The sequence below is a fragment of the Zosterops lateralis genome (assembly GCF_965231275.1).
Source record: "Zosterops lateralis genome assembly, chromosome: 3".
NCBI lineage: Eukaryota > Metazoa > Chordata > Aves > Passeriformes > Zosteropidae > Zosterops > Zosterops lateralis.
This window is the reverse complement of record NC_139764.1, coordinates 112,658,598-112,685,253: the sequence shown is the minus strand read 5'-3', so window position 1 is coordinate 112,685,253 and position 26,656 is coordinate 112,658,598. Positions and strand designations below refer to the sequence as shown.

Here is a 26,656-nt window from a genome sequence, read left to right as displayed (position 1 = left end):
CAAAGTCCATCTTTCCCGAGTTTTTTTTTTTTTTTTTTTTTTTTTTTCGGGTTGAATTCCCATTTTTTATTTTTTATTTTTTTGGGAGTTGTTTTTCTCTCATTCCGTCAGCAGCTGCTGCAGGAGGCTCTTCCCTTGTTGTCCCGGCGCTGGCGGCGGCGGCGCCGGCGGATTTTTGGGATTTGCCATCGGAGCCGGCGGGTTGAGGTAGGGATCTCCCACCAAATTCACCGTGCACTGGACGTCGGCGAAAACCTGGACCTGCTGCACCTGAGGAATTGTGGATTTGCAAAAAAAAAAAACAAAAAAAAGACAAAAAAAAAAAACGGGATTTAGCGGATCCGGGGAAGGGGCAGGAGCTGGTTGGGAAACTACCAAGTCAAGCGGGAAAACTCACTAGAGAACTTCTCCTCTAGTCTGGAGCCAGCCCAGAGAAGAACTCTTCGGTCTTCGAGTCCTACGAAAAGAAAAGCGCTGCGGCTCAGTCGGCTCCGGGACAAAAAAAAAAGGAAAAAAAAAACAAAAAAAATTTACGGTCCCCCAAAAAAAAAAAAATATTGTTTTGGGGGTTTACGGTGGAAAAAAAAATGGTGTTGGAAAAGAGGTGAGGTGAGGTTTGGAGATATCTCAGAGGGGTTGTGGATGGAGGTGGAGCCAGACGGGATTTTGGTGGATTGGGAGATTCCTGGTGTTGATCCAAGAAAAAAAAAAATTGGGATTTTGGCAGAAAAATGGCTCCGGACAGAGGTAGGATGGGTTTGGAGACACCTCAGAGGGGTTGGAGACACCTCAGAGGGTTTGAGGAATGGGGATGGTCAAGGTGTGGATGGAGGTGGAGCCATCCTGGATTTTTGTGGATTGGGAGGTTCGTGGTGGCTCCAGGTGTTGATTGAGAATAAAAATTGGGATTGTGGGGGAAAAAATGGCCCTAAACGGAGCTGGGATTGGATTTGGAGACATCTCAGAGGGTTTGGAGACATCTCAGAGGGTTTGGAGACACCTCAGAGGGTTTGGAGACATCTCAGAGGGTTTGGAGACACCTCAGAGGGTTTGGAGACACCTCAGAGGGTTTGGAGACACCTCAGAGGGTTTGGAGACATCTCAGAGGGTTTGGAGACATCTCAGAGGGTTTGGAGACATCTCGGGGGGTTTGGAGACATCTCAGAGGGTTTGGAGACACCTCAGAGGGTTTGGAGACACCTCAGAGGGTTTGGAGACATCTCAGAGGGTTTGGAGACATCTCAGAGGGTTTGAGGAACGGGGTTGGTCATGGGGTGGATGGAGGTGGAGCCATCTTGGATTTTTGTGGATTGGGAGATTCCAGGTCTTGATCCCAGAAAAAAAAATTGGGATTACGGTGGAAAAACAGCTTCAAAAGGAGCTGGGGTGGGGTTTGGAGACATCTCAGAGGGGTTGGAGACATCTCAGAGGGGTTGAGGAACAGGGTGGATGGAGGTGGAGCCATCCTGGATTTTTGTGGATTGGGAGGTTCCTGGTGGCTCCAGGTGTTGACTGAAGAAAAAAAATTGGGATTATGAGGAAAAAACGGCTCTAAAAGGAGCTGGAATGGGGTTTGGAGACACCTCAGAGGGTTTGAGGAATGGGGTGGAGCCATCCTGGATTTTGGTGGATTGGAGGTTCCCGATGGATTCCGGGCACTGATCCAGGAAAAAAAATTTGGATTACGGAGGAAAAAAGGCCCTAAAAGGAGCTGGGGTGGGGTTTGGAGACATCTCAGAGGGTTTGAGGAACAGGGTGGATGGAGGTGGAGCCATCCTGGATTTTTGTGGATTGGGAGGTTCCTGGTGGCTCCAGGTGTTGATTGAGGGAAAAAAAATTGGGATTGTGGGGAAAAAATGGCTCTAAAAGGAGCTGGAATGGGGTTTGGAGACATCTCAGAGGGTTTGAGGAATGGGGTGGAGCCATCCTGGATTTTGGTGGATTGGGAGGTTCCTGGTGGCTCCAGGTGTTGATCCAAGAAAAAAATTTGGGATTATGGGGGGAAATGGCTCCCGAAGGACCTGGGATGGAGTTTGGAGACATCTCGGGGGGTTTGGAGACATCTCAGAGGGTTTGGAGACACCTCAGAGGGTTTGGAGACACCTCAGAGGGTTTGGAGACATCTCAGAGGGTTTGGAGACATCTCAGAGGGTTTGAGGAACGGGGTTGGTCATGGGGTGGATGGAGGTGGAGCCGTCCTGGATTTTTGTGGCTTGGGAGATTCCAGGTCTTGATCCCAGAAAAAAAATTGGGATTACGGTGGAAAAACAGCTTCAAAAGGAGCTGGGGTGGGGTTTGGAGACATCTCAGAGGGGTTGGAGACATCTCAGAGGGGTTGAGGAACAGGGTGGATGGAGGTGGAGCCATCCTGGATTTTTGTGGATTGGGAGGTTCCTGGTGGCTCCAGGTGTTGATCCAAGAAAAAAAATTGGGATTATGAGGAAAAAACGGCTCTAAAAGGAGCTGGAATGGGGTTTGGAGACATCTCCGAGGGTTTGAGGAATGGGGTGGAGCCATCCTGGATTTTGGTGGATTGGGAGGTTCCCGATGGATTCCGGGCACTGATCCAGGAAAAAAAATTTGGATTACGGAGGAAAAAAGGCCCTAAAAGGAGCTGGGGTGGGGTTTGGAGACATCTCAGAGGGTTTCAGAAACGGGGTGGAAGTGGAACCTTCCTGGATTTTGGTGGATTGGGAGGTTCCTGATGGATTCCAGTGTTGATTCAGGAAAAAAATTCAGGATTCTGATGGAAAAATGGCTCCAGAACGGGGCTGGGATGGGGTTTGGAGACACCTCAGAGGGTTTGGAGACATCTCAGAGCGTTTCAGGAATGAGGTGGAGCCATCCTGGATTTTCATGGATTGGGAGGATCCTGGTGGCTCCAGGTGTTGATGCAAGAAAAAAAAAATTGGGATTTTGGTGAAAAAAATGGCTCAAGAATAGAGCTGGGATGGGGTTTGGAGACATCTCAGGGGGTTTGGAGACATCTCAGGGGTTTGGAGACACCTCAGGGGGTCTGGAGACATCTCAGGGGGTCTGGAGACACCTCAGGGGGTTTGAGGAACGGGGTTGGTCGGGGGCTGGTGGAGGTGGAGCCATCCTGGAGTTCCGGTTCCTGGAACGACGTTCCGGGGATTTGGGGTGTGGATTTAGTGTCACCCAACGGGTGTCACCCAACACCGGTGGGACCTTGGGGGACTCCAACCCTGATGGGTGTCACCCAACACCGGCGGGACCTTGGGGGACTCCAACCCTGATGGGTGTCACCCAACACCGGTGGGACCGTGGTGGCTCCAAACCCAAGATGTGTCACCCAATGGGTGTCATCCAACGCAAGTGTGACCCTGGTGACTTCAAGTCCAATGGGTGTCACCCAACTCTGGTGGCACCGTGGTGGCTTCAACCCCAGAGGTGTCACCCAATGGGTGTCCTCACCACCAGTGTGACCTTGGTGACTTCAACTCCAAGAGGTGTCACCCAGTGGGTGTCACTCAACACCAGTGTGACCCTGGTGACATCAAACCCCAAGGGTGTCACCCAACTCCCATGGGACCGTGGTGGCTCCAACCCAACAGGTGTCACCCAGTGGGTGTCATCCAACTCCTGTGGCACCGTCGGTGGCTTCAATCCAAACAGGACTTTGGTGACATCAACCCCAGGTGTGTCACCCAATGGAAGTCACCCAATGGCAGTTGGACCCCCGTGACTTTGACCCCAAGAGGTGTCACCCAATGGGTGTCACCCAACACTAGTGGGACCTTGATGACCTCAACCTCAGTGGGTGTCACCCAACACCAGTGGCACCATGATGGGTGTCACCCAAGGGTGTCCCCTGACACTGCTGTGACCTTGGTGACATCAACCCCAGAGGTGTCACCCAATGGGTGTCACCCAACTCCAGTGGCACCGTGGTGGCTCCAACTCCAAGAGATGTCACCCAATGGGTGTCACCTAACACTGGTCGCACCCTGCTGGCTCTAACCCTAATGGGTGTCACTGGTGTGACCTTGGTGACCTCAACAGGTGTCACCCAATGGGTGTCATCCAACACAAGTGTGACCCTGGTGACTTCAACCTCATTGGTGTCACCCAATGCCAGTGGGACCATGATGGCTCCAGTCCTAATGGGTGTCACCCAACTCCTGTGGGACCATGGTGGCTTCAACCCAATGGGTGTCACCCAACTTGCCAAATGGGACCTTGGTGACATCAAGCCCAGATGCGTCATTCAATCGGTGTCACCCAACATCAGTTGGACTCCAGTGACTTTGACCCCAAGAGGTGTCACCCAATGGGTGACATCCAACGGTGGTGGGACCTTGGTGGCTCCAAACCCAATGTGTGTCACCCAACACTGGTGGGATCCCAGTGGCTTCAACTGAAGGGATGTCACCCAGTGGGTGTCCTCAACACCAATGGGACCTTGGTGACCTCAAGCCCAGAGGTGTCACCCAACGGGTGTGACCCAACAGTGCTGGCACCATGGTGGCTCCAACCTCAACGGGTGTCACCCTCCTGCATTCAACCCCAACAGGTGTCACCCAGTGGGTGTCACCTAACGCTGGTGTGACCTTGGTGACTTCACCCCCAGAAGTGTCACCCATCACTGGTGGCTTTAAGCCCAACAGGTGTCACCCAATGGGTGTCCTCAATGCTGGTGTTGACCTAGGTGACCTCAACCCCAGAGGTGTCACCCAACAGGTGTCACCCAATGGTGGCAGCACCATGGTGGCTTCAAGCCCAACAGGTGTCACCCAATGGGTGTCGCTCAACACTGGTGTGACCCTCGTGACATCAACCCCAAGGGTGTCACTCAACTCCAGTGGGACTGTGGTGACTCCAACCCAAAAGGTGTCACCCAATGGGTGTCATTCAACACTGGTGTGACCTTGGTGACCTCAAGCCTCAAGAGGTGTCACCCAATGGGCGTCACCCATCACTGGTGGCACCATGGTGACCATCATCCAATGGGTGTCACCCAATGCTGGTGTCACCTCGCTGACCTCAAGCCCCAGGAGGTGTCACCCAATGGGTGTCACCCAACACTGGTGTGACCTTGGTGGCTCCAACCCTAATGGGTGTCACCCGTCACTGGTGTGAACTTGGTGACCTCAAGCCCCAGGAGGTGTCACCCAATGGGTGTCCCCACCACCTGCACTTCCTTCACCTCAACTGTGGATGAACCTTCCAACCCAACCCAACCCAACCCATCATTCCATGAGCACCGAACCGGGAACCTCCCGGATTTTTGGGAGTTTTTTTGGGAACGTTCCGGAGCTCTGGAGCTGCCGGGAGGTTTGAGGAGCATCAACTGACCTGGGCCCCGTCGGGCTCGGCCTTGAGCAGCTCCCCCGAGCCCAGCTGGTTGCAGTAGAGCCCTGGAGGTCTCAGCGCCGCCTCCGGGACCTGCCGGGGACAACGGCCGCGCTCAGCCCCGAGCCGGGTCTGCCCCGGGTTCCTGAGCCCGTTCCTGAGCCCGTTCCTGAGCCCGTTCCTGATCCTGATCCCGTTCCTGAGCCCATTCCTGATCCTACTCCTGATCCCATTCCTGATCCTGATCCCATTCCTGAGCCCATTCTGGTCCCATTCCTGATCCTGATCCCGTTCCTGAGCCCATTCCTGATCCTATTCCTGATCCCATTCCTGATCCTGATCCCATTCCTGAGCCCATTCTTGATCCCATTCCTGATCCTACTCCTGATCCCATTCCTGATCCCGATCCCGTTCCTTATCCCATTCTGGGCCCATTCCTGATCCTGATCCCATTCCTGATCCTATTCCCGATCCCATTCCCAATCCTATTCCAGATCCCATTCTGATCCCCTTCCTGACCCCGTTCCTGATCCCACTCCTGAGCCCATTCCTGATTCCATTGCTGATCTCATTCTGATCCCATTCCTGATCCCGTTCCCGATCCCATTCCTGATCCCGTTCCTGATCCTGATCCCATTCTGATCCCATTGCTCATCCTGTTCCTGATCCCGTTCCTGATCCCGTTCCTGATCCTGTTCCTGATCCCATTCCTGATCCCATTCCTGATCCCATTCCTGATCCTATTCCTGATCCTGTTCCTGATCCCCTTCCTGATCCTGTTCCTGATCCTATTCCTGATCCTATTCCTGAGCCCATTCTTGATCCCATTGCTGAGCCCATTCCTGATCTCGTTCCCAATCCCGTTCCAGATACTGTTCCCGATCCCGTTCCCGATCCTGTTTGTGAGCCTGTTCCTGATCCCATTCCTGAGCCTGTTCCTGATCCCATTGCTGATCCCATTCCTGATCCTGATCCCATTCCTGATCCTGATCCCATTCCTGAGCCCATTCCTGATATATTCCGGATCCTATTCCTGATTCCATTGCTGATCCCGTTCCTGATCCCATTCCTGATCCTACTCCTGATCCTATTCCTGATCCTACTCCTGATCCTATTCCTGATCCTATTCCTGATCCTATTCCTGATCCTATTCCTGATCCCATTGCTGAGCCCATTCCTGATCCCGTTCCCAATCCCGTTCCTGATACTGTTCCCGATCCCATTCCTGATCCCATTCCTGAGCCTGTTCCTGATCCCATTGCTGATCCCATTCCTGATCCCATTCCTGATCCTGATCCCATTCCTGATCCCATTCCTGATATATTCCGGATCCCATTCCTGATTCCATTGCTGATCCCGTTCTCAATCCCGTTCCTGATCCTGTTCCTGATCCCATTCTGATCCTACTCCCCATTCCCAGCCCAACACTTCCAACTTCCAAAACCGCCTCGAACTCCATCCCATCCCATCCCATCCCATCCCATCCCATCCCATCCCATCCCATCCCATCCCATCCCATTAGCAGGAATGGGATCAGGAATGGATGGATATAGGATGGGAATGGAGGGAAATTCCCTCAGAAACGGAAGCTCCGGGTGGGATTTTGGGAAGGAATTCCCAGCTGGGTTCCCATCCCATTATCCCATTACCCCATTATCCTGTGGATCCCATTATCCCATTATTTCATTATCCCATTGTCCCATCCTATGCCATTATCCCATTATCCCGCTATCCCATTATCTCACTACCCCATTATCTCATTATTCCATTACCCCATTATCCCATTATCCCACTATCCCATTATCCCATTATCTCATTATTCCATTATCTTACTATCCCATTATCCCATTATCTCATTATCCCATTACCCCCTTATCCCATGGATCCCATTATCCCAATATCTCATTATCCCATTCCATCCCATTATCCCACTATCCTGCTATCCCATTATCTCATTATTCCATTATCCCATTCCATCTCATTACCCCATTATCCCATGGATCCCATTATCCTGTTGTTCCATCCCGTTATCCCATGGAACCCATTATCCAATTACCCCACTATCTCATTATCCCATTACCCCACTACCCCATTATCCCGTTATCCCACTACCCCATTATCCCATGAATCCCATTATCACATCCCATCATCCCATTACCTCATTATCCCATGGATCCCATTATTTCATTATCCCATTGTCCCATCTTACGCCATTATTCCATTATCTCATGATCCCATTATTCCTTTATCTCATTATCCCATCATCCCATTACCCTATTACCCCATGGATCCCATTATCCTGTTGTCCCATCCCATTATCCCATGGATCCCATTATCCCATTATTTCATTATCCCATTGTCCCATCCTATGCCATTATCCCATTATCTCACTACCTCATTATCTCACTATCCCATTATCAGGAATGGGATCAGGAATGGGTGGATATAGGATAGGAATGCAGGGAATTCCCTTGGAAAGGGGAACTTGGGGTGGGATTTTGGGAAGAAATTCCCAGCTGGGCTCCCATCCCATTATCCCATTACCCCATTATCCCGTGGATCTCATTATTCCATTATCCCATTGTCCCATCCTATGCCATTATCCCATTATCCCACTATCCCATTATCTCACTATCCCATTATCCCATTATCTCACTATTCCATTATCTCATGGATCCCATTATCCCAGGGATCCCATTTTTCCATTATTTCATTGTCCCACCCTATCCCATTATCCCACTATGCCTTTATCCCATTATCTCACTACCCCATTATCTCATCTCATTATCCCTTTCCATCCCACTGTCCCATTACCCCATCCCATTATCCCATTCCATCCCATTATTCCATGGATCCCATTATCTCATTATCCTGTTGTCCCATCCCATTGCCTCATTACTCCATTATCCCATTATATCTCATCCCATCCCATTATATCCCACTACCCCATTGATCCCATTATCCCGTTATATCCCATTATCCCACTATCCCATTACCCCATTACACCCCATTATCTCCCATTCTCCCGGACCTGCTCGGAGCACATGGTGTTGACGCCGGCGGCCATGACGGGGTTGATGGCGGCCATGTTGGGCGGGGCGATGCCGATGGCGGTGCCGGCGCTTCCGGCGCCGTTTCCGCTGCCGGGGCCGGCCATGGACACCGTGATGCTCATGTTGTTGTAGAGACCCTGCGGGGCCGCCCCCGCCGGCCCGAAAACACTGCGGACAACACCCGGAGAACCCTCAGGGAACGGCCCCAAATCCCAAAGAATTCCTGAAAACCCTCAGCGGGGTGAGGGGAACGGCCCCAAATCCCAAAAATGGCCCCAAATCCCAAAAACATCTGGGAAAACCCTCAGGGGGCTGATGGGAATGGCCCCAAATCCCAAAAAACATTCCACTAAATAATTCCAGTGAATAATTCCAATGGATAATTCTCCAATGGATAATTCTCCAATGGACAATTCCAATGGGTGACGCCAATGGATAATTCCAAGGAATAATTCCAATGGATAATTGCAATGGACAATTCCAATGGATAATTCTCCAATGGACAATTCCAATGGATAATTCTCCAATGGACAATTCCAATGGGTGACTCCAGGGGATAATTTTCCAATGGATAATTCCACTGAATAATTCCAAAGGAGAATTCCAATGGATAATTCCACTGACTAATTCCAATAGATAATTCCACTAAATAATTCCAATGGATAATACTCCACTGCATAATTCCAATGGAAAATTCCAGTGGTTAATTGCAATGGATCATTCCAATGGGTGACTCCACTGAATAATTCCAAAGGAAAATTCCATTGCATTACTCCAATAGATAATTCCAATGGATTATTCCAATGGATAATTCTCCAATGGATTATTCCAAAGGATGACTCCAATGGATCATTCCAATGGACAATTCCAATGGAAAACTGCAATGGATCGTTCCAATGGGAGATTCCAGTGGATAATTTTCCAATGGATAATTCCACTGGATAATTCCAAAGGATAATTCCACTAACTAATTCCAATGGATAATTTCAATGGATAATCCCAGTGGATAATTCCAAAGGCTGATTCCAGTGGGTGACTCCAATGGATAATTCCAATGGAAAAATCCAATGGGTGTCTCCAATAAATAATTCCAACGGACAATTCTACAATGGATAATTGAAATGGAAAATTCCAATGGATAATTGTCACGGGTGACTCCAATGGATTATTCCAATGGCTGATTCCAATGGGTAATTCCAAAGGAAAAGTCCAATGGGTGACTCCAGTAGATAATTCCAATGGATGATTCCCCAATGGAAAATTCTAATGGGTTATTCCAATGGATGTAGGTGATCCCAATGGATCGTTCCATTGGATAATTCCACTGGATAACTCCAATGACTGTGGGTGATCCCAATGGATCATTCCCATGGATAATTCCCATTGGATAACTCCCATGGATAACTCCAATGGCTGTGGGTGATCCTGATGGATAATTCCCATGGATAATTCCATTGGATAACTCCACTGGATAATTAAACTGGATAACTCCAACAGCTGTGGGTGATCCCAATGGATCATTCCCATGGATAACTCCATTGGATAGTTCCCATGGATAACTCCAATGGCTATGGTTGATCCCAATGGATCATTCCCAAGGATAACTCCATTGGATCATTCCCATGGATAACCCCAACGCCTGTGGGCCCTCCCAGTGGGGATCCCTTCCAAAGGATCATTCCCATGGATCATTCCCATGGATAATTCCATTGGATAATTCCCATGGATATCATTCCCAAGGACCATTCCCACCAACAACCCCCCCTGCCTTTGGGCTCTCCTGGCGCCGGTCCCGCCGTCTCCTCACCCGTTATTGCCGATGGCTCCGGCCTGCCAGGATTTCAGCTCCGGGGACTGGTACCCGGGCCCGGGCGGCGCCGGTGGCAGCTGCGGCGACATCAGGGGGCTGCCGGGGCTGAGGGCGGGCGCGAACCCCGCGCCAGGGTCGCTCTGCGGGGCCATCCCTGGGAACGGGGCACCCGGTTACCAGCACAATTCCAGGGGTCTTCCCCAATTCCCAAATAATCCCCAAAGTCCCCCGCCGGCATTCCCGGGTTCTCACGAATCTTCCCAAATAATTCCCACCCCGTTTCTGCTCTTGGGTTGGGTTGGAGGATGGTGGAATCTCATCCCAATCCAACCTCCCAGGATTTCCGTCATCCTGTGTTGTTCCTTGGATTCTCTAGGAATTCCTTCCCAAATCCCATTTTTCCCAGGGAATTTCCTCCATTCTCAGCCTGGGATTCAATCCAGCCCCATCCCAGCTCCTCTCTGGGAAGGAATTTTGGGAATTCAGGGCTCCAGGAAGGGTCTCCCTTCCCTTTTCCATCCCCAAATTCCATAAAAATCCCTCGGGATGGATCCTGAGTGTCCTCGATCCCAAAATCCCGGAATGGTTTGGGATGGGATCCATGGACCTTCAATCTCATCCCATTCCAACCCCAAAATCCTGGAATTTCCCGACTTTTCCTTGGCCGCCCCCAGGGAATTCTCTGGGAATTCTTTTCTGACTCTTCCTCGAATCCCACCCCAATCCTCTCCTCCACTCCACTCCCACCATTCCCATCCTCAGGAATCTCCATCCCAAACACCCCAAACATCCCAAACACCCCAAACACCCCAAACACCCCAAACACTCCAAACAACCTGAACATCCCAAACAATCTCAAACACACCAAACACCCCAAATGCTCCAAACATCCAAAAACATCCCAAACGTCCCAAACATCCCAAAAACCTCAAACACCCCAAACACTCCAAACATCCCAAACACTCCAAACACCCAAAACACCCCAAATACTTGAAACACCCCAAACACCTCAAATGCCCCAAAACACCACAAACACCCCAAACACTCCAAACAAACTGAACATCCCAAACAATCTCAAACACACCAAACACCCCAAACACCCCAAACATCCCAAACATCCCAAACACACCGAACATCCCAAACATCCCAAACACCGCAAACAACCCCAAACACCCCAAACACCACAAACACCCTGAACACCCCAAACACATCAAACACCCCAAATATCCCAAACACCTCAAACACCCCAAATGTCCTGAACATCCTGAACAACCCAAACACCTCAAACACCCCCAAACATCTCAAAACACACCAAACACTCCAAACATCTCAAATGTCCTGAACACGCCAAACATCCCAAACATCCCCAAACCTCCCAAACACCCCAAACACCCCAAACATCCGAAACATCCGAAACATCCCAAACACCCCAAACATCCCAAACATCCCAAACACCCCAAACACCTCCAAACACCCCAAACATCCCAAACATCCCAAACATCCAAAACACCCCAAATGCCCCAAACATCCCAAACACCACAAAACACCCCAAACAACCTGAAAACACCAAACACCCCAAACATCCTAAAACACCTCAAACACTCCAAACACCCCAACCACTCCAAACACCTCAAACACCCCAAACACCCCCAAATATCCAAAACACCTCAAACACCTCAAATGCCTCAAATACTCCAAACACCTCAAACATCCCAAACACCCCAAACATCCCAAACACCCCAAAACACCCCAAACACATCAAACACCCCGAACATCCCAAACACTCCAAACACCCCAAACAACCTGAACATCCCAAACATCCCAAACATCCCAAACACCTCAAACATCCCAAACACCCCAAACACCTCAAACACCCCAAACATCCGAAACATCCCAAACACCTCAAACACCTCAAACATCCCAAACACCCCAAACATCCCAAACACCCCAAAACACCCCAAACACATCAAACACCCCGAACATCCCAAACACTCCAAACACCCCAAACAACCTGAACATCCCAAACATCCCAAACATCCCAAACACCTCAAACATCCCAAACACCCCAAACACCTCAAACACCCCAAACATCCGAAACATCCCAAACACCTCAAACACCTCAAACATCCCAAACACCCCAAACATCCCCAAACACCCCAAACACCCCAAACATCTCAAATGTCCTGAACACGCCAAACATCCCAAACATCCCCAAACCTCCCAAACACCCTAAACACCCCAAACATCCGAAACATCCGAAACATCCCAAACACCCCAAACACCCCAAACATCCCAAACATCCAAAACACCCCAAATGCCCCAAACATCCCAAACACCACAAAACACCCCAAACACCCCAAACATCCCAAACATCCCCAAACATCTCAAAACACACCAGACTCCAAACACCCCAAACACTCCAAACACCTTCAAACATCCCAAACACCCCACACTCCAAATATCTGAAACACTCCAAACGCTCCAATCATCTCAAACACCTCAAACACCCCAAAACATCCCAAACACTCCAAACACCTCAAATGCCCCGAACACCCCAAACATTCCAAACAACCTGAACATCCCAAACAATCTCAAACACCCCAAACACCTCAAACATCCCAAACATCCTGAAAACCCCAAACACCCCAAACATCCTCAAACATCTCCAAGACCCCAAACACCTCAAACATCCCAAACACCCCAAACACCCCAAAGAGCCCAAACACCCCAAACACTTCAAACACCCCAAACATCCCAAACACCTCAAATACCTGAAACAACCCCAAACATCCCCAAACACCCTGAACACACCAAACACACCAAACACCCCAAACATCCCAAACACCCTGAACATCCCAAACACCCCAAACACACCAAACATCCCAAACATCCCAAACACTCCAAACAACCTGAACATCCCAAACAATTTAAAACACACCAAACACCCCAAACACCTCAAACATCCCAAACACTCCAAACATCCCCAAAAACATCCCAAACACCCCAAACACCTCAAACATCCCAAACACCCCAAACATCCCCAAACACTCCAAACATCCCAAATGTCCTGAACACGCCAAACATCCCAAACATCCCCAAACCTCCCAAACACCCCAAACACCCCAAACACCCCAACCACTCCAAACACCTCAAACACCCCAAACACCCCAAACACCCCAAACACCCCAAACATCCAAAACACCCCAAATGCCCCAAACATCCCAAACACCACAAAACACCCCAAACAACCTGAAAACACCAAACACCCCAAACATCCTAAAACACCTCAAACACTCCAAACACCCCAACCACTCCAAACACCTCAAACACCCCAAACAACCCCAAATATCCAAAACACCTCAAACACCTCAAATGCCTCAAATACTCCAAACACCTCAAACATTCCGAACACCCCAAAACACCCCAAACAACCTGAAAACACCGAACATCCCAGAACACCCCAAACACCCCAAACACCCCAAACACCTCAAACACCTCAAATGCCTCAAATACTCCAAACACCTCAAACATTCCGAACACCCCAAACATCCCAAACACCCTGAACACCCCAAACACATCAAACACCCCGAACATCCCAAACACTCCAAACACCCCAAACAACCTGAACATCCCAAACAATCTCAAACACCCCAAACACCTCAAACACCCCAAACATCCGAAACATCCCAAACACCTCAAACACCTCAAACATCCCAAACACCCCAAACATCCCCAAACATCCCAAACATCCAAAACACCCCAAATGCCCCAAACATCCCAAACACCACAAAACACCCCAAACACCCCAAACATCCGAAACATCCCAAACATCCCAAACACCCCAAACACCCCAAATACCCCAAACATCCCAAACACCACAAAACACCCCAAACAACCTGAAAACACCAAACACCCCAAACATCCTAAAACACCTCAAACACTCCAAACACCTCAAACACCCCAAACATCCCCAAATATCCAAAACACCTCAAACACCTCAAATGCCTCAAATACTCCAAACACCTCAAACATTCCGAACACCCCAAACATCCCAAACACCCCAAAGAGCCCAAACACCCCAAACACCTCAAACACCTCAAATGCCTCAAACCCCCCAAACACTCCAAACATCACAAATATTCCAAACACCCCAAACATCCTGAAACACCCCAAACACCTCAAACAACCTCAAACAACCTCAAACAATCCAAATACCCCAAAACACCCCAAACACCCCAAACACCCCAAACATCCCAAACATCCCAAACACCCCAAACAACCTGAACATCCCAATCATCCCAAACACCCCAAATGCCCCAACCCCCCCAAATACTCCAAACATCCCAAAACGTCCACAAACATGTGAAACAGCTCGAACACCCCAAACACCTCAAACATCCCCAAACACCCCAAACACCCTGAACACCCCAAACACTCCAAACACCCCAAACAACCTGAACATCCCAAACCATCCCAAACACTCCACACTCCAAACATCCCAAACACCTCCAAACACCTCAAACACCCCAAACACCCCAAACATCCCAAACACCCCAAACACCCCAAACATCCCAAACACCACAAACATCCCAAACACCCCAAACACCCCAAACATCCCAAACACCCCAAACATCCCAAACACCCCAAACACCCCAAACATCCCAAACACCCCAAACATCCCAAACACCCCAAACATCCGAAACATCCCAAACACCTCAAACACCTCAAACATCCCAAACGTCCCAAACAACCTGAACATCCCAATCATCCCAAACACCCCAAATGCCCCAACCCCCCCAAATACTCCAAACATCCCAAAACGTCCACAAACATGTGAAACAGCTCGAACACCCCAAACACCTCAAACATCCCCAAACACCTCAAACATCCCAAACACTCCGAAACACCCCAAACACCTCAAACATCCCAAACACCACAAACACCCTGAACACCCCAAACACCCCAAACCACCTCAAACATCCCAAACATCCCAAACACTCCAAACAACCTGAACATCCCAAACACCCCAAACACACCAAACATCCCAAACACCCCAAACACCTCAAACACCCCAAACATCCCCAAATATCCAAAACACCCCAAACACCCCAAACATCCCAAACATCCAAAACACCCCAAATGCCCCAAACATCCCAAACACCACAAAACACCCCAAACAACCTGAAAACACCAAACACCCCAAACATCCTAAAACACCTCAAACACTCCAAACACCCCAACCACTCCAAACACCTCAAACACCCCAAACATCCCCAAATATCCAAAACACCTCAAACACCTCAAATGCCTCAAATACTCCAAACACCTCAAACATTCCGAACACCCCAAACATCCCAAACACCCTGAACACCCCAAACACATCAAACACCCCGAACATCCCAAACACTCCAAACACCCCAAAACACCCCAAACAACCTGAAAACACCAAACACCACAAACATCCCAAACACCTCAAACACCCCAAACATCCCAAAACACCCCAAACACCCCAAAACACCCCAAACACCCCAAAAAACCCCAAACCACCCCCCAAAACCCCTTTACCTGATCCCGAATACTGGAACAGGTTCTGCTGCATCCCCGGCCCCATCCCGGGCCCGAATTGTGCTCCCATCATGCCCCGGCTCCCGAGGGCCCCGCGGTTGTCGGCGCCGAAGCCGGAGCCGTTCCCGGCGTTCCCGCCGTAGCCGGGGGGATACGGGAACTGCTGGGGAGGGGCCTGGGCCATCCGAGGGGATCCCATGGGAATCCCAGAATTCCCAAAATTCTGCTGCTGCTGCTGCTGTTGGCGCATCAGGAGGGCCCGTTGCTGCATCAGCTGCCGCTGCCGGTGCTGTTGGCTGTAGAGTTCGCGTTGTCGCTGCGCCAACATTTGGGCGTTTAGGGGGGGCTGAAAGGGCAGGAAAGATCCAAATTAATCTAAATTTATCCCAAAAAAATTCCCAAAAATTTATCTTCTCCCTAAAAAAAATTATCCCAAATTTTATCTCAAATTTGTCCCCAAATTTATCCCAAATTTATCCTGAATTTTCCCCAAAATTATCCCAAAAAATGTATCTTCCCCCAAAAAATTATCCTCAGAAAATTTATTCCAAATTTATCCCTAAAATTTATCTCCTCCAAAAAAAAATTTATTCCAAAATTTATCCCAAAATTTATCCCCAAAACTATCCCCAAAATTTTATCTTCCCCCAAAAAATTATCCTCAAAAATTCATCCCAAAATTATCCCCAAAAAATTTATCTCCTCCAAAAAAATTATCCTCAAAAATTTATCCCAAATTATTCCCAAAATTATCCCCAAAAATTTATCTCTTCCCAAAAAAATTATCCTCAAAAATTTATCCCAAATTTATCCCCAAAATTATCCCCAAAAATTTATCTTCCCAAAGAAATTATTCTCAAAAATTTATCCCAAATTATTCCCAAAATTATCCCCAAAAATTTATCTCCTCCAAAAAAATTATCCTCAAAAATTTATCCCAAATTTATCCCAAATTATCCCCAAAATTTATCTCCTCCAAAAAAAAATTTATTCCAAAATTTATCCCAAAATTTATCCCCAAAATTATCCCCAAAAATTTATCTTCTCAAATAAATTATCCTCAAAAAATTATCCCAAATTTTATCCCAAATAATCCCCAAAATTATCCCCAAAAATTTATCTTCCCCATAAAAATTATCCTCAAAAATTTATCCCAAATTACCCCAAAATTATCCGCAAAATTTATCTCTCCCAAAAAAAAATTATTCCAAAATTTATCCCAAAATATTCCCAAAATTATCCCCAAAAATTTATCTCCTCCAAAAAAATTATCCTCAAAAATTTATCCCAAAATATTCCCAAAATTATCCGCAAAATTTATCTCTCCCAAAAAAAATTTATTCCAAAATTTATCCCAAAATATTCCCAAAATTATCCCAAAAAATTATCTTCTCCAAAAAAAATTTATTCCAAATTATTCCCAAAATTATCCCCAAAAAATTTATCCTCCAAAAAATTTATCCTCAAAAATTTATCCCAAATTTTATCCCAAATTTATCCCCAAAATTCATCCCCAAAAATTTATTCCCCCAAAAAATTTATCCCTCAAAAAAATTTATCCCCAAAAATTTATTCCCCGAAAAATTTATCCTTCAAAAAAATTTATCCCCAAAAATTTATTTCTCAAAAAATTTATCTCCCAAAAATTTATTCCTCAAAAAAAAATCCTCTCCCCAAAAATTTACACAAATTTATCCCAAAAATCTCATCCTGAATTTTTTTCCAGCCGGGAATTTTTTCCATCCTGGATTTTTCCATCTCAATTTTTTTCCAGTTGGGAATTTTTTCCATCCCAGATTATTTCTATCCCAGGAATTTTTTTCCCATCCTGAAATTTTTCCATCCAAGATTTTTTTCCAGCAGGGAAATTTTTCCATCTGGAATTTTTTCCATCCGGAATTTTTTCCACCCTGAATTTTCCCATCCTGGAATTTTTCCATCTCAATTTTTTCCAATCAAGAATTTTTTCCCATCCTGAATTTTTCCATCCCAGGAATTTTTCCCATCCAGATTTTTTTCTATCCCCAGTTTTTTCCATCCCCAATTTTTTTCCAGGTGGGAATTTTTTCCCATCCTGAATTTTTCCATCCTGAATTTCCCCATCCCAGATTTTTCCAGTTGGGAATTTTTTCCATCCCAGATTATTTTCTATCCCAGGAATTTTTTTCCCATCCTGAATTTTTTCCATCCCCATTTTTTCCAACTGGGAATTTTTTTTTTTCCATCTTGAATTATTCCAGCCAGGATTTTTTTTTTCTCTCCTGAATTTTTCCATCCTGAAATTTTTCCATCCCAATTTTTTTCCAGTTGGGAATTTTTTTTCTCATCCTGAATTTTCCCATCCTGAATTCTTCCAGTTGAGGTTTTTTTCCATCCCAGAATTTTTTCCCATCCTGGAATTTTTCTCATCCTGAATTTTTCCAGGTCAGGAATTTTTCCATCCCAATTTTTTCCATCCCAGAATTTTTTCCCATCCCTAATTTTTCCATCCCAGGAATTTTTCCATCCCGGATTTTTCCATCCTGGATTTTCCCATCCTGGATTTTCCCATCCTGGATTTTTTTTCTCATCCCAGATTTTTTCCAGCCAGGAATTTTTCCCATCCTGAATTTTTCCATCCACGAATTCTCTCCATCCCCAATTTTTTCCCATCCTGAATTTTTTCTATCCCCATTTTTTTCCAGTTGGGAATTTTCCCATCCTGAAATTTTCCATCCCAGGAATTTTTTCCATCCCAATTTTTTTCCAGCAGGGAAATTTTTCCATCTGGAATTTTTTCCATCCGGAATTTTTTCCACCCTGAATTTTCCCATCCTGGAATTTTTCCATCTCAATTTTTTCCAATCAAGAATTTTTTTCCCATCCTGAAATTTTTCCATCCCAGGAATTTTTCCCATCCAGATTTTTTTCTATCCCCAGTTTTTTCCATCCCCAATTTTTTCCAGGTGGGAATTTTTTCCCATCCTGAATTTTTCCATCCTGAATTTCCCCATCCCAGATTTTTTCCAGTTGGGAATTTTTTCCATCCCAGATTATTTCTATCCCAGGAATTTTTTTCCCATCCTGAATTTTTTCCATCCCAATTTTTTTTCCAGCAGGGAAATTTTTCCATCCGGAATTTTTTCCATCCGGAATTTTTTCCACCCTGGATTTTTTCCATCCGGAATTTTTCCAGCCAAGAATTTTTTTTCCATCCTGAATTTTTTCCTTCCTCAATTTTTCCCATCCTGGAATTTTTTCCATCCTGAATTTTCCCATCCTGATTTTTTTCCCATCCTGAATTTCCCCATCCCAGATTTTCTCCAGTTGGGAATTTTTTCCATCCTGGATTTTTTTCCAGCAGGGAATTTTTTCCTGAATTTTCCCATCAGGAATTTTTTCCCATCCTACAATATTTTCCCCATCCTGAATTTTTCCATCCCAGGTTTTTTTTCCATCCCGTTTTTTTTTCCATCCTGAATTTTTTTCCATCCTGAATTATTCCAGGCAGGATTTTTTTTTCTCTCCTGAATTTTTCTATCCTGAAATTTTTCCATCCCAATTTTTTCCAGTTGGGAATTTTTTTTCTCATCCTGAATTTTCCCATCCTGAATTCTTCCAGTTGAGGTTTTTTTCCATCCCAGAATTTTTTCCCATCCTGGAATTTTTCCATCCCAATTTTTTCCAGTCAAGAATTTTTTCCCATCCCTAATTTTTCCATCCCAGGAATTTTTCCATCCCGGAATTTTTCCATCCCAGGAATTTTTCCATCCCGGAATTTTTCCATCCCAGGAATTTTTCCATCCCGGAATTTTTCCATCCTGGATTTTCCCATCCTGGATTTTCCCATCCTGGATTTTTTTTCTCATCCCAGATTTTTTCCAGCCAGGAATTTTTCCCATCCTGAATTTTTCCATCCACGAATTCTCTCCATCCCCAATTTTTTCCCATCCTGAATTTTTTCTATCCCCATTTTTTTCCAGTTGGGAATTTTCCCATCCTGAAATTTTCCATCCCTGAAATTTTTTCCATCCCAATTTTTTTCCAGCAGGGAAATTTTTCCATCTGGAATTTTTTCCATCCGGAATTTTTTCCACCCTGAATTTTCCCATCCTGGAATTTTTCCATCTCAGTTTTTTCCACCCTGAATTTTTCTATCCTGAAATTTTTCCATCCCAATTTTTTCCAGTTGGGAATTTTTTTTCTCATCCTGAATTTTCCCATCCTGAATTCTTCCAGTTGAGGTTTTTTTTCCATCCCAGAATTTTTTCCCATCCTGGAATTTTTCTCATCCTGAATTTTTCCAGGTCAGGAATTTTTCCATCCCAATTTTTTCCAGTCAAGAATTTTTTCCCATCCCTAATTTTTCCATCCCAGGAATTTTTCCATCCCAGGAATTTTTCCATCCCGGAATTTTTCCATCCAGGAATTTTTCCATCCTGGATTTTCCCATCCTGGATTTTTCCATCCTGGATTTTTTTTCTCATCCCAGATTTTTTCCAGCCAGGAATTTTTCCCATCCTGAATTTTTCCATCCACGAATTCTCTCCATCCCCAATTTTTTCCCATCCTGAATTTTTTCTATCCCCATTTTTTTCCAGTTGGGAATTTTCCCATCCTGAAATTTTCCATCCCAGGAATTTTTTCCATCCCAATTTTTTCCAGCAGGGAAATTTTTCCATCTGGAATTTTTTCCATCCGGAATTTTTTCCACCCTGAATTTTCCCATCCTGGAATTTTTCCATCTCAATTTTTTCCAATCAAGAATTTTTTTCCATCCTGAAATTTTCCATCCCAGGAATTTTTTTTCCATCCTGATTTTTTCCCATCCCGGATTTTTTTCCATCCCAGGAATTTTTTCCATCCCAATTTTTTCCAGCCGGGAATTTTTTTCTCTCCTGGAATTTTTCCATCCTGTTTTTTTTTTCCCATCATGAATTTTTCCAGGTCAGGAATTTTTCCATCCCAATTTTTTTCCAGTCAAGAATTTTTTCCCATCCCCAATTTTTCCATTCCAGATTTTTTCCATCCCAGGAATTCTTTTTCCATCCTGAAATTTCCCATCCCACATTTTTTCCCATCCCAGGAATTTTTTCCATCCTGAATTTTCCCACCAGGAATTTTTTCCCATCCTGAATTTTTTTCCATCCTGATTTTTTCCAGCCAGGATTTTTTTTCCCATCCCAATTTTCCCATCCTGAATTTTTCCAATCAAGATTTTTTTTCTATCCTGAATTTTTTTCATCCAGGAATTTTCCCCATCCTGAATTTTTTCCATCCCCATTTTTTCCAATTGAGAATTCTTTTCCCGCCTGAATTTTTCTATCCTGAAATTTTTCCATCCCAATTTTTTTGCAGTTGGGAATTTTTTCCAGATGGGAATTTTTTCCCATCCTGAATTTTTCCATCCAATAATTTTTCTCATCTTGAATTTTCCCATCCCAGATTTTTCCAGTTGGGATTTTTTCCCATCCTAAATTTTTCCATCCTGAAATTCTCTCCATCCTCAGTTCTTCCAGCTGGGAATTTTTTCCCATCCTGAAACTTTTCTATCCCAGATTTTTCCTGCTGGGAATTTTTTTCCTGTCCTGGAATTTTTACATCCTGGATTTTTTCCCATCCTGAAATTTTCCCATCCTGGAATTTTTTCCCATTCCAATTTTTTCCAGTCAAGAATTTTTTTCCATCCTGAATTTTTCCAGCCCAGGAATTTTTCCCATCCTGATTTTTTTCTATCCCCAGTTTTTTCCATCCCCAATTTTTTCCAGGTGGCAATTTTTTCCCATCCTGAATTTTTCCATCCCAGGAATATTTTCCCATCCAAAATTTTCCCATCCCCAATTTTCCCATCCCCAATTTTCCCATCCCCAATTTTTTCCAGTCAAGATTTTTTTCCGCATCCTGAATTTTCCCATCCTGAAATTTTTCGCATCCTGAATTATTCCATCCCCACCTTTTCCATCCCAGGAATTTTTCCATCCCGGATTTTTCAATTGTGAATTTTCCCATCCTGAATTTTTTTCCACTCTGGAATATTTTTCCCATCCTGGAATATTTTCCATTCTGAATTTTTCCACCCCGGATTTTTCCAGCTGGGAATTTTTCCATCCTGGAAATTTTCCCATCCTGGAATTTTTCCAGTCCAGATTTTTTCCATCCCAGGAATTTTTTCCCATCCTGAAATTTTTCCATCTCAGTTTTTTCCAGTCAAGAATATTTTCCCATCCTGAATTTTCCCATCCCAGATTTTTTCCAGGTGGGAATTTTTTCCCATCCGGAATTTTTCCCATCCCAAATTTTTTCCAGAAGGGATTTTTTTTTTTTTTCCCATCCTGAATTTTTCCCATCCTGAATTTCCCCAGCTGGGAATTTTTTCCCATCCTGAATTTTTCCATCCTGAAATTTTTCCATCTCAGTTTTTTCCAGTCAAGAATATTTTCCCATCCTGAATTTTCTCACCGGGAATTTTTTCCCATCCCCAATTTTTTTCCAGTTGGGAATTTTTCGCATCCTGAATTTTCCCATCCTGAAATTTTTCCCATCCCTATTTTTTCCATCCCCAATTTTTTCCAGTCAAGATTTTTTCGCATCCTGAATTTTTCCCATCCTGAAATTTTTTTCCATCCCCAATTTTTCCATCCCAGAATTTTCCCATCCTGGAATTTTTTCCATCCCCAATTTTTCCAGCCAAGAATTTTTTCCCATCCTGAAATTTTTCCATCCTGAATTTTTCCAGTTGGGAATTCTTTTCCATCCCAGGAATTTTTCCCATCCTGAATTTTTTCTATCCCCAGTTTTTTCCATCTCAAATTTTTTCCAGTCAAGATTTTTTTCCCATCCTGAATTTTCCCATCCCAACTTTTTCCAGTTGGGCATTTTTTCCCATCCTGAATTTTTTCCCATCCCTATTTTTTCCATCCCCAATTTTTTCCAGTCGGGAATTTTTCGCATCCTGAATTTTTCCCATCCTGAAATTTTTTTCCATCCCAAATTTTTCCATCCCAGGAATTTTTCCATCCTGAATTTTCCCATCCTGGAATTTTTTCCATCCCCCAATTTTTCCAGCCAAGAATTTTTTCCCATCCTGAAATTTTTCCATCCTGAATTTTTCCAGTTGGGAATTCTTTTCCATCCCAGGAATTTTTCCCATCCTGAATTTTTTCTATCCCCGGTTTTTTCCATCCCCAATTTTTTCCACGTGGGAATTTTTTCCATCCTGAATTTTTTCCCATTCCCATATTTTTCCAGTTGGAAATTTTTCCATCCCAGATTTTTTCCATCCTGAAATTTTCCATCCCAGGAATTTTTTTCCATCCTGATTTTTTCCCATCCCGGATTTTTTTCCATCCCAGGAATTTTTCCATCCCAATTTTTTCCAGTCAAGAATTTTTTCCCATCCCCAATTTTTCCATCCCAGATTTTTTTCATCCCAGGAATTCTTTTTCCATCCTGAAATTTCCCATCCCACATTTTTTTTTCCATCCCAGGATTTTTTTCCATCCTGAATTTTCCCACCAGGAATTTTTTTCCCATCCTGAATTTTTTCCCATCCCGAATTTTTCCAGCCAGGATTTTTTTTCCCATCCCAATTTTCCCATCCTGAATTTTTCCAATCAAGATTTTTTTTTCTATCCTGAAGTTTTTCCATCCTGGAATTTTCCCCATCCTGAATTTTTCCAATCAAGATTTTTTTTCTATCCTGAATTTTTTTCATCCTGGAATTTTCCCCATCCTGAATTTTTCCCATCCCCAATTTTTCCAATTGAGAATTCTTTTCCTGCCTGAATTTTTCTATCCTGAAATTTTCCCATCGCAACTTTTTCCAGTTGGGCATTTTTTCCCATCCTGAATTTTTTCCCATCCCTATTTTTTCCATCCCCAATTTTTTCCAGTCAAGATTTTTTTCTGCATCCTGAATTTTTCCCATCCTGAAATTTTTTTCCATCCCAGGAATTTTTCCATCCCAGATTTTTTTCCATCCCAGATTTTTCCCCAATCCCAGAATGTTTTCCCCAATCCCAGAATTTCCCGTCACCTGCGGCGCCAGGGGCTGTTGTTGTTGTTGTTGTTGTTGTTGTTGTTGTTGTTGTTGTTGCTGTGGCTGTTGTTGGATCCCGGCGCGGAGGGGCAGCCCCAGGGGGGCCCCAAACTGACCCAGCAGCGACTGGCGGCTCTGCTGGAGCAGCTGCAACAAAACCAGGACAGGATTCCATAAAATTACAGCAAAATTCCAGAAAATCCCAGCAAAATTCCATAAAATACTGTCAGAATTCCAGCAAAAAATCCAGAAAATTCTGTCAGAAATTCTGATGGAATTCTGATGGAATTCTGATGGAATTCGGGACTGGCGGCTCTGCTGGAGCAGCTGCAGGGAAAAAACACAACATTCCATCAGAATTATGGAAAATTCCAGCAAAATTCCAGAAAATTCCAGCAAAATTCCAGCAAAATTCCAGAAAATTCCAGCAAAATTCCATAAAATCCTGTCAGAAATTCCATAAAATTCTGATGGAATTCGCGACTGGCGGCTCTGCTGCAGCAGGACAGAATTCCATAAAATTTCAGCAGAATTCCAGAAAATCCCAGCAAAATTCCATAAAATACTGCCAGAATTCCAGCAAAAAATCCAGAAAATTCTGTCAGAAATTCTGATGGAATTCTGGTGGAATTCACGACTGGCGGCTCTGCTGGAGGAGCTGCAACAAAACCAGGACAGGATTCCATAAAATTACAGCAAAATTCCAGAAAATCCCAGCAAAATTCCAGAAAATACTGTCAGAATTCCAGCAAAAAATCCAGAAAATTCTGTCAGAAATTCTGACGGAATTCTGATGGAATTCACGACCGGCGGCTCTGCTGGAGGAGCTGGAATAAAACCAGGACAGGATTCCTTAAAATCACAGAAAAATTCCATAAAATTCCAGCAAAATTCCAGCAGAATTCCAGCAAAAATTCCATGAAATCCTGTCAGAAATTCTGATGGAATTCTGATGGAATTCTGATGGAATTCTGATGGAATTCTGATGGAATTCACGACTGGCGGCTCTGCTGGAGCAGCTGCAGGGGAAAAACACAACATTCCATCAGAATTATGGAAAATTCCAGCAGAATTCCAGCAAAATTCCATAAAATTCCAGCAAAATTCCATAAAATCCCAGCAAAATTCCATAAAATACTGTCAGAATTCCAGCAAAAAATCCAGAAAATTCTGTGAGAAATTCTGATAAAATTCTGATGGAATTCTGGTGAAATTCTGATGGAATTCTGATGGAATTCTGATGGAATTCGGGACTGGCGGCTCTGCTGGAGCAGCTGCAACAAAACCAGGAGAGAATTCCATGAAATCACAGCAAAATTCCAGAAAATCCCAGCAAAATTCCATAAAATACTGCCAGAATTCCAGCAAAAAATCCAGAAAATCCCGTCAGAAATTCTGATGGAATTCTGATGGAATTCGGGACTGGCGGCTCTGCTGGAGCAGCTGCAACAAAACCAGGAGAGAATTCCTTAAAATCACAGCAAAATTCCATAAAATTCCAGCAAAATTCCAGCAGAATTCCAGCAAAAATTCCATGAAATCCTGTCAGAAATGCTGATGAAATTCTGATGGAATTCTGATGGAATTCTGATGGAATTCTGATGGAATTCTGATGGAATTCTGATGGAATTCTGATGGAATTCTGATGGAATTCACAACTGGCGGCTCTGCTGGAGCAGCTGCAACAAAACCAGGACAGAATTCCATAAAATTACAGCAAAATTCCAGAAAATTCCAGCAAAAATTCCATAAAATACTGTCAGAAATTCTGATGGAATTCTGATGGAATTCTGATGGAATTCTGATGGAATTCACGACTGGCGGCTCTGCTGGAGCAGCTGCAGGGGAAAAACACAACATTCCATCGGAATTATGGAAAATTCCAGCAAAATTCCAGCAAAATTCCATAAAATTCCAGCAAAAATTCCATAAAATTCCAGCAAAATTCCAGAAAATCCTGTCAGAAATTCTGATGAAATTCTGATGGAATTCGTGACCGGCGGCTCTGCTGCAGCAGGACAGAATTCCAAAAAATTCCAACAGAATTCCAGAAAATTCCAGCAAAATTCCATAAAATACTGTCAGAATTCCAGCAAAAATTCCAGAAAATCCTGTCAGAAATTCTGATGGAATTCGGGACCGGCGGCTCTGCTGGAGGAGCTGGAACAAAACCAGGACAGAATTCCTTAAAATCCCAGCAAAATTCCAGAAAATTACAGCAAAATTCCATAAAATTCCAGCAAAATTCCAGAAAATTACAGAAAAATTCCATAAAAATCCAGCAAAATTCCATAAAATACTGTCAGAATTCCAGCAGAATTCCAGAAAAATTTCATAAGAATTCCAGCAAAACACCGTCTGGATTCCATCAAAATTCCATCAGAATTCCATCAAATTCCAGCAAAATTTCACCAGAATTCCGTCCAAATTCTGTCAAAATTTTGTCAAAAAATCCAGCAAAATTCTGTCAGAATTCCAGCAAAAATTCCATAAAATTCCATCAGAATTTCATCAGAATCCCATCAAAATTCCAGCAGAATTCCAGCAAAATTTCATCAAAATACTGTCAGAATTCCAGCAGAATTCCAGCAAAAATTCCATCAGAATTCCAGAAAATTCCATCACAATTCCATCAAAATTCCTTCAGAATTCCAGAAAATTCCATCACAATTCCATCAAAATTCCATCAAAATTCCGTCAGAATTCCAGAAAAAAATCCACAAAAAATTCTGTCAGAATTTTATCAAAATTCCATCAGAATTCCAGCAAAATTCCATAAAATTCCATCAGAATTCCAGCAAAATTTAATGAGAATTCCAGCAAAATTCCATCAGAATTCCATTAAAATTCCATTAGAATTCCATAAAATTCCAGCAAAATTTTGTCAAAATTCCAGCA

The 26,656-nt window shown here is 44.5% G+C and overlaps 1 protein-coding gene across 1 annotated transcript in view; it reads right to left on the bottom strand.

Moving 5' to 3' along the window:
* Nucleotides 1-26: 26 nt before the first annotated feature.
* The window catches only part of NCOA1 (nuclear receptor coactivator 1), a 90,859-nt gene continuing 64,229 nt past the window's right edge, over nt 27-26,656 (bottom strand). Inside the window, exons 17-22 of the mRNA XM_083857659.1 lie at nt 23,756-23,905; nt 15,742-16,087; nt 10,174-10,330; nt 8,345-8,534; nt 5,317-5,406; nt 27-270 (exon numbers count right to left, since the gene is read on the bottom strand). Of these exons, the coding sequence (XP_083713785.1) occupies nt 100-270; nt 5,317-5,406; nt 8,345-8,534; nt 10,174-10,330; nt 15,742-16,087; nt 23,756-23,905 (1,104 nt within the window). The 3' untranslated portion in view covers nt 27-99. The remainder of the gene's footprint in view (nt 271-5,316; nt 5,407-8,344; nt 8,535-10,173; nt 10,331-15,741; nt 16,088-23,755; nt 23,906-26,656) is intronic.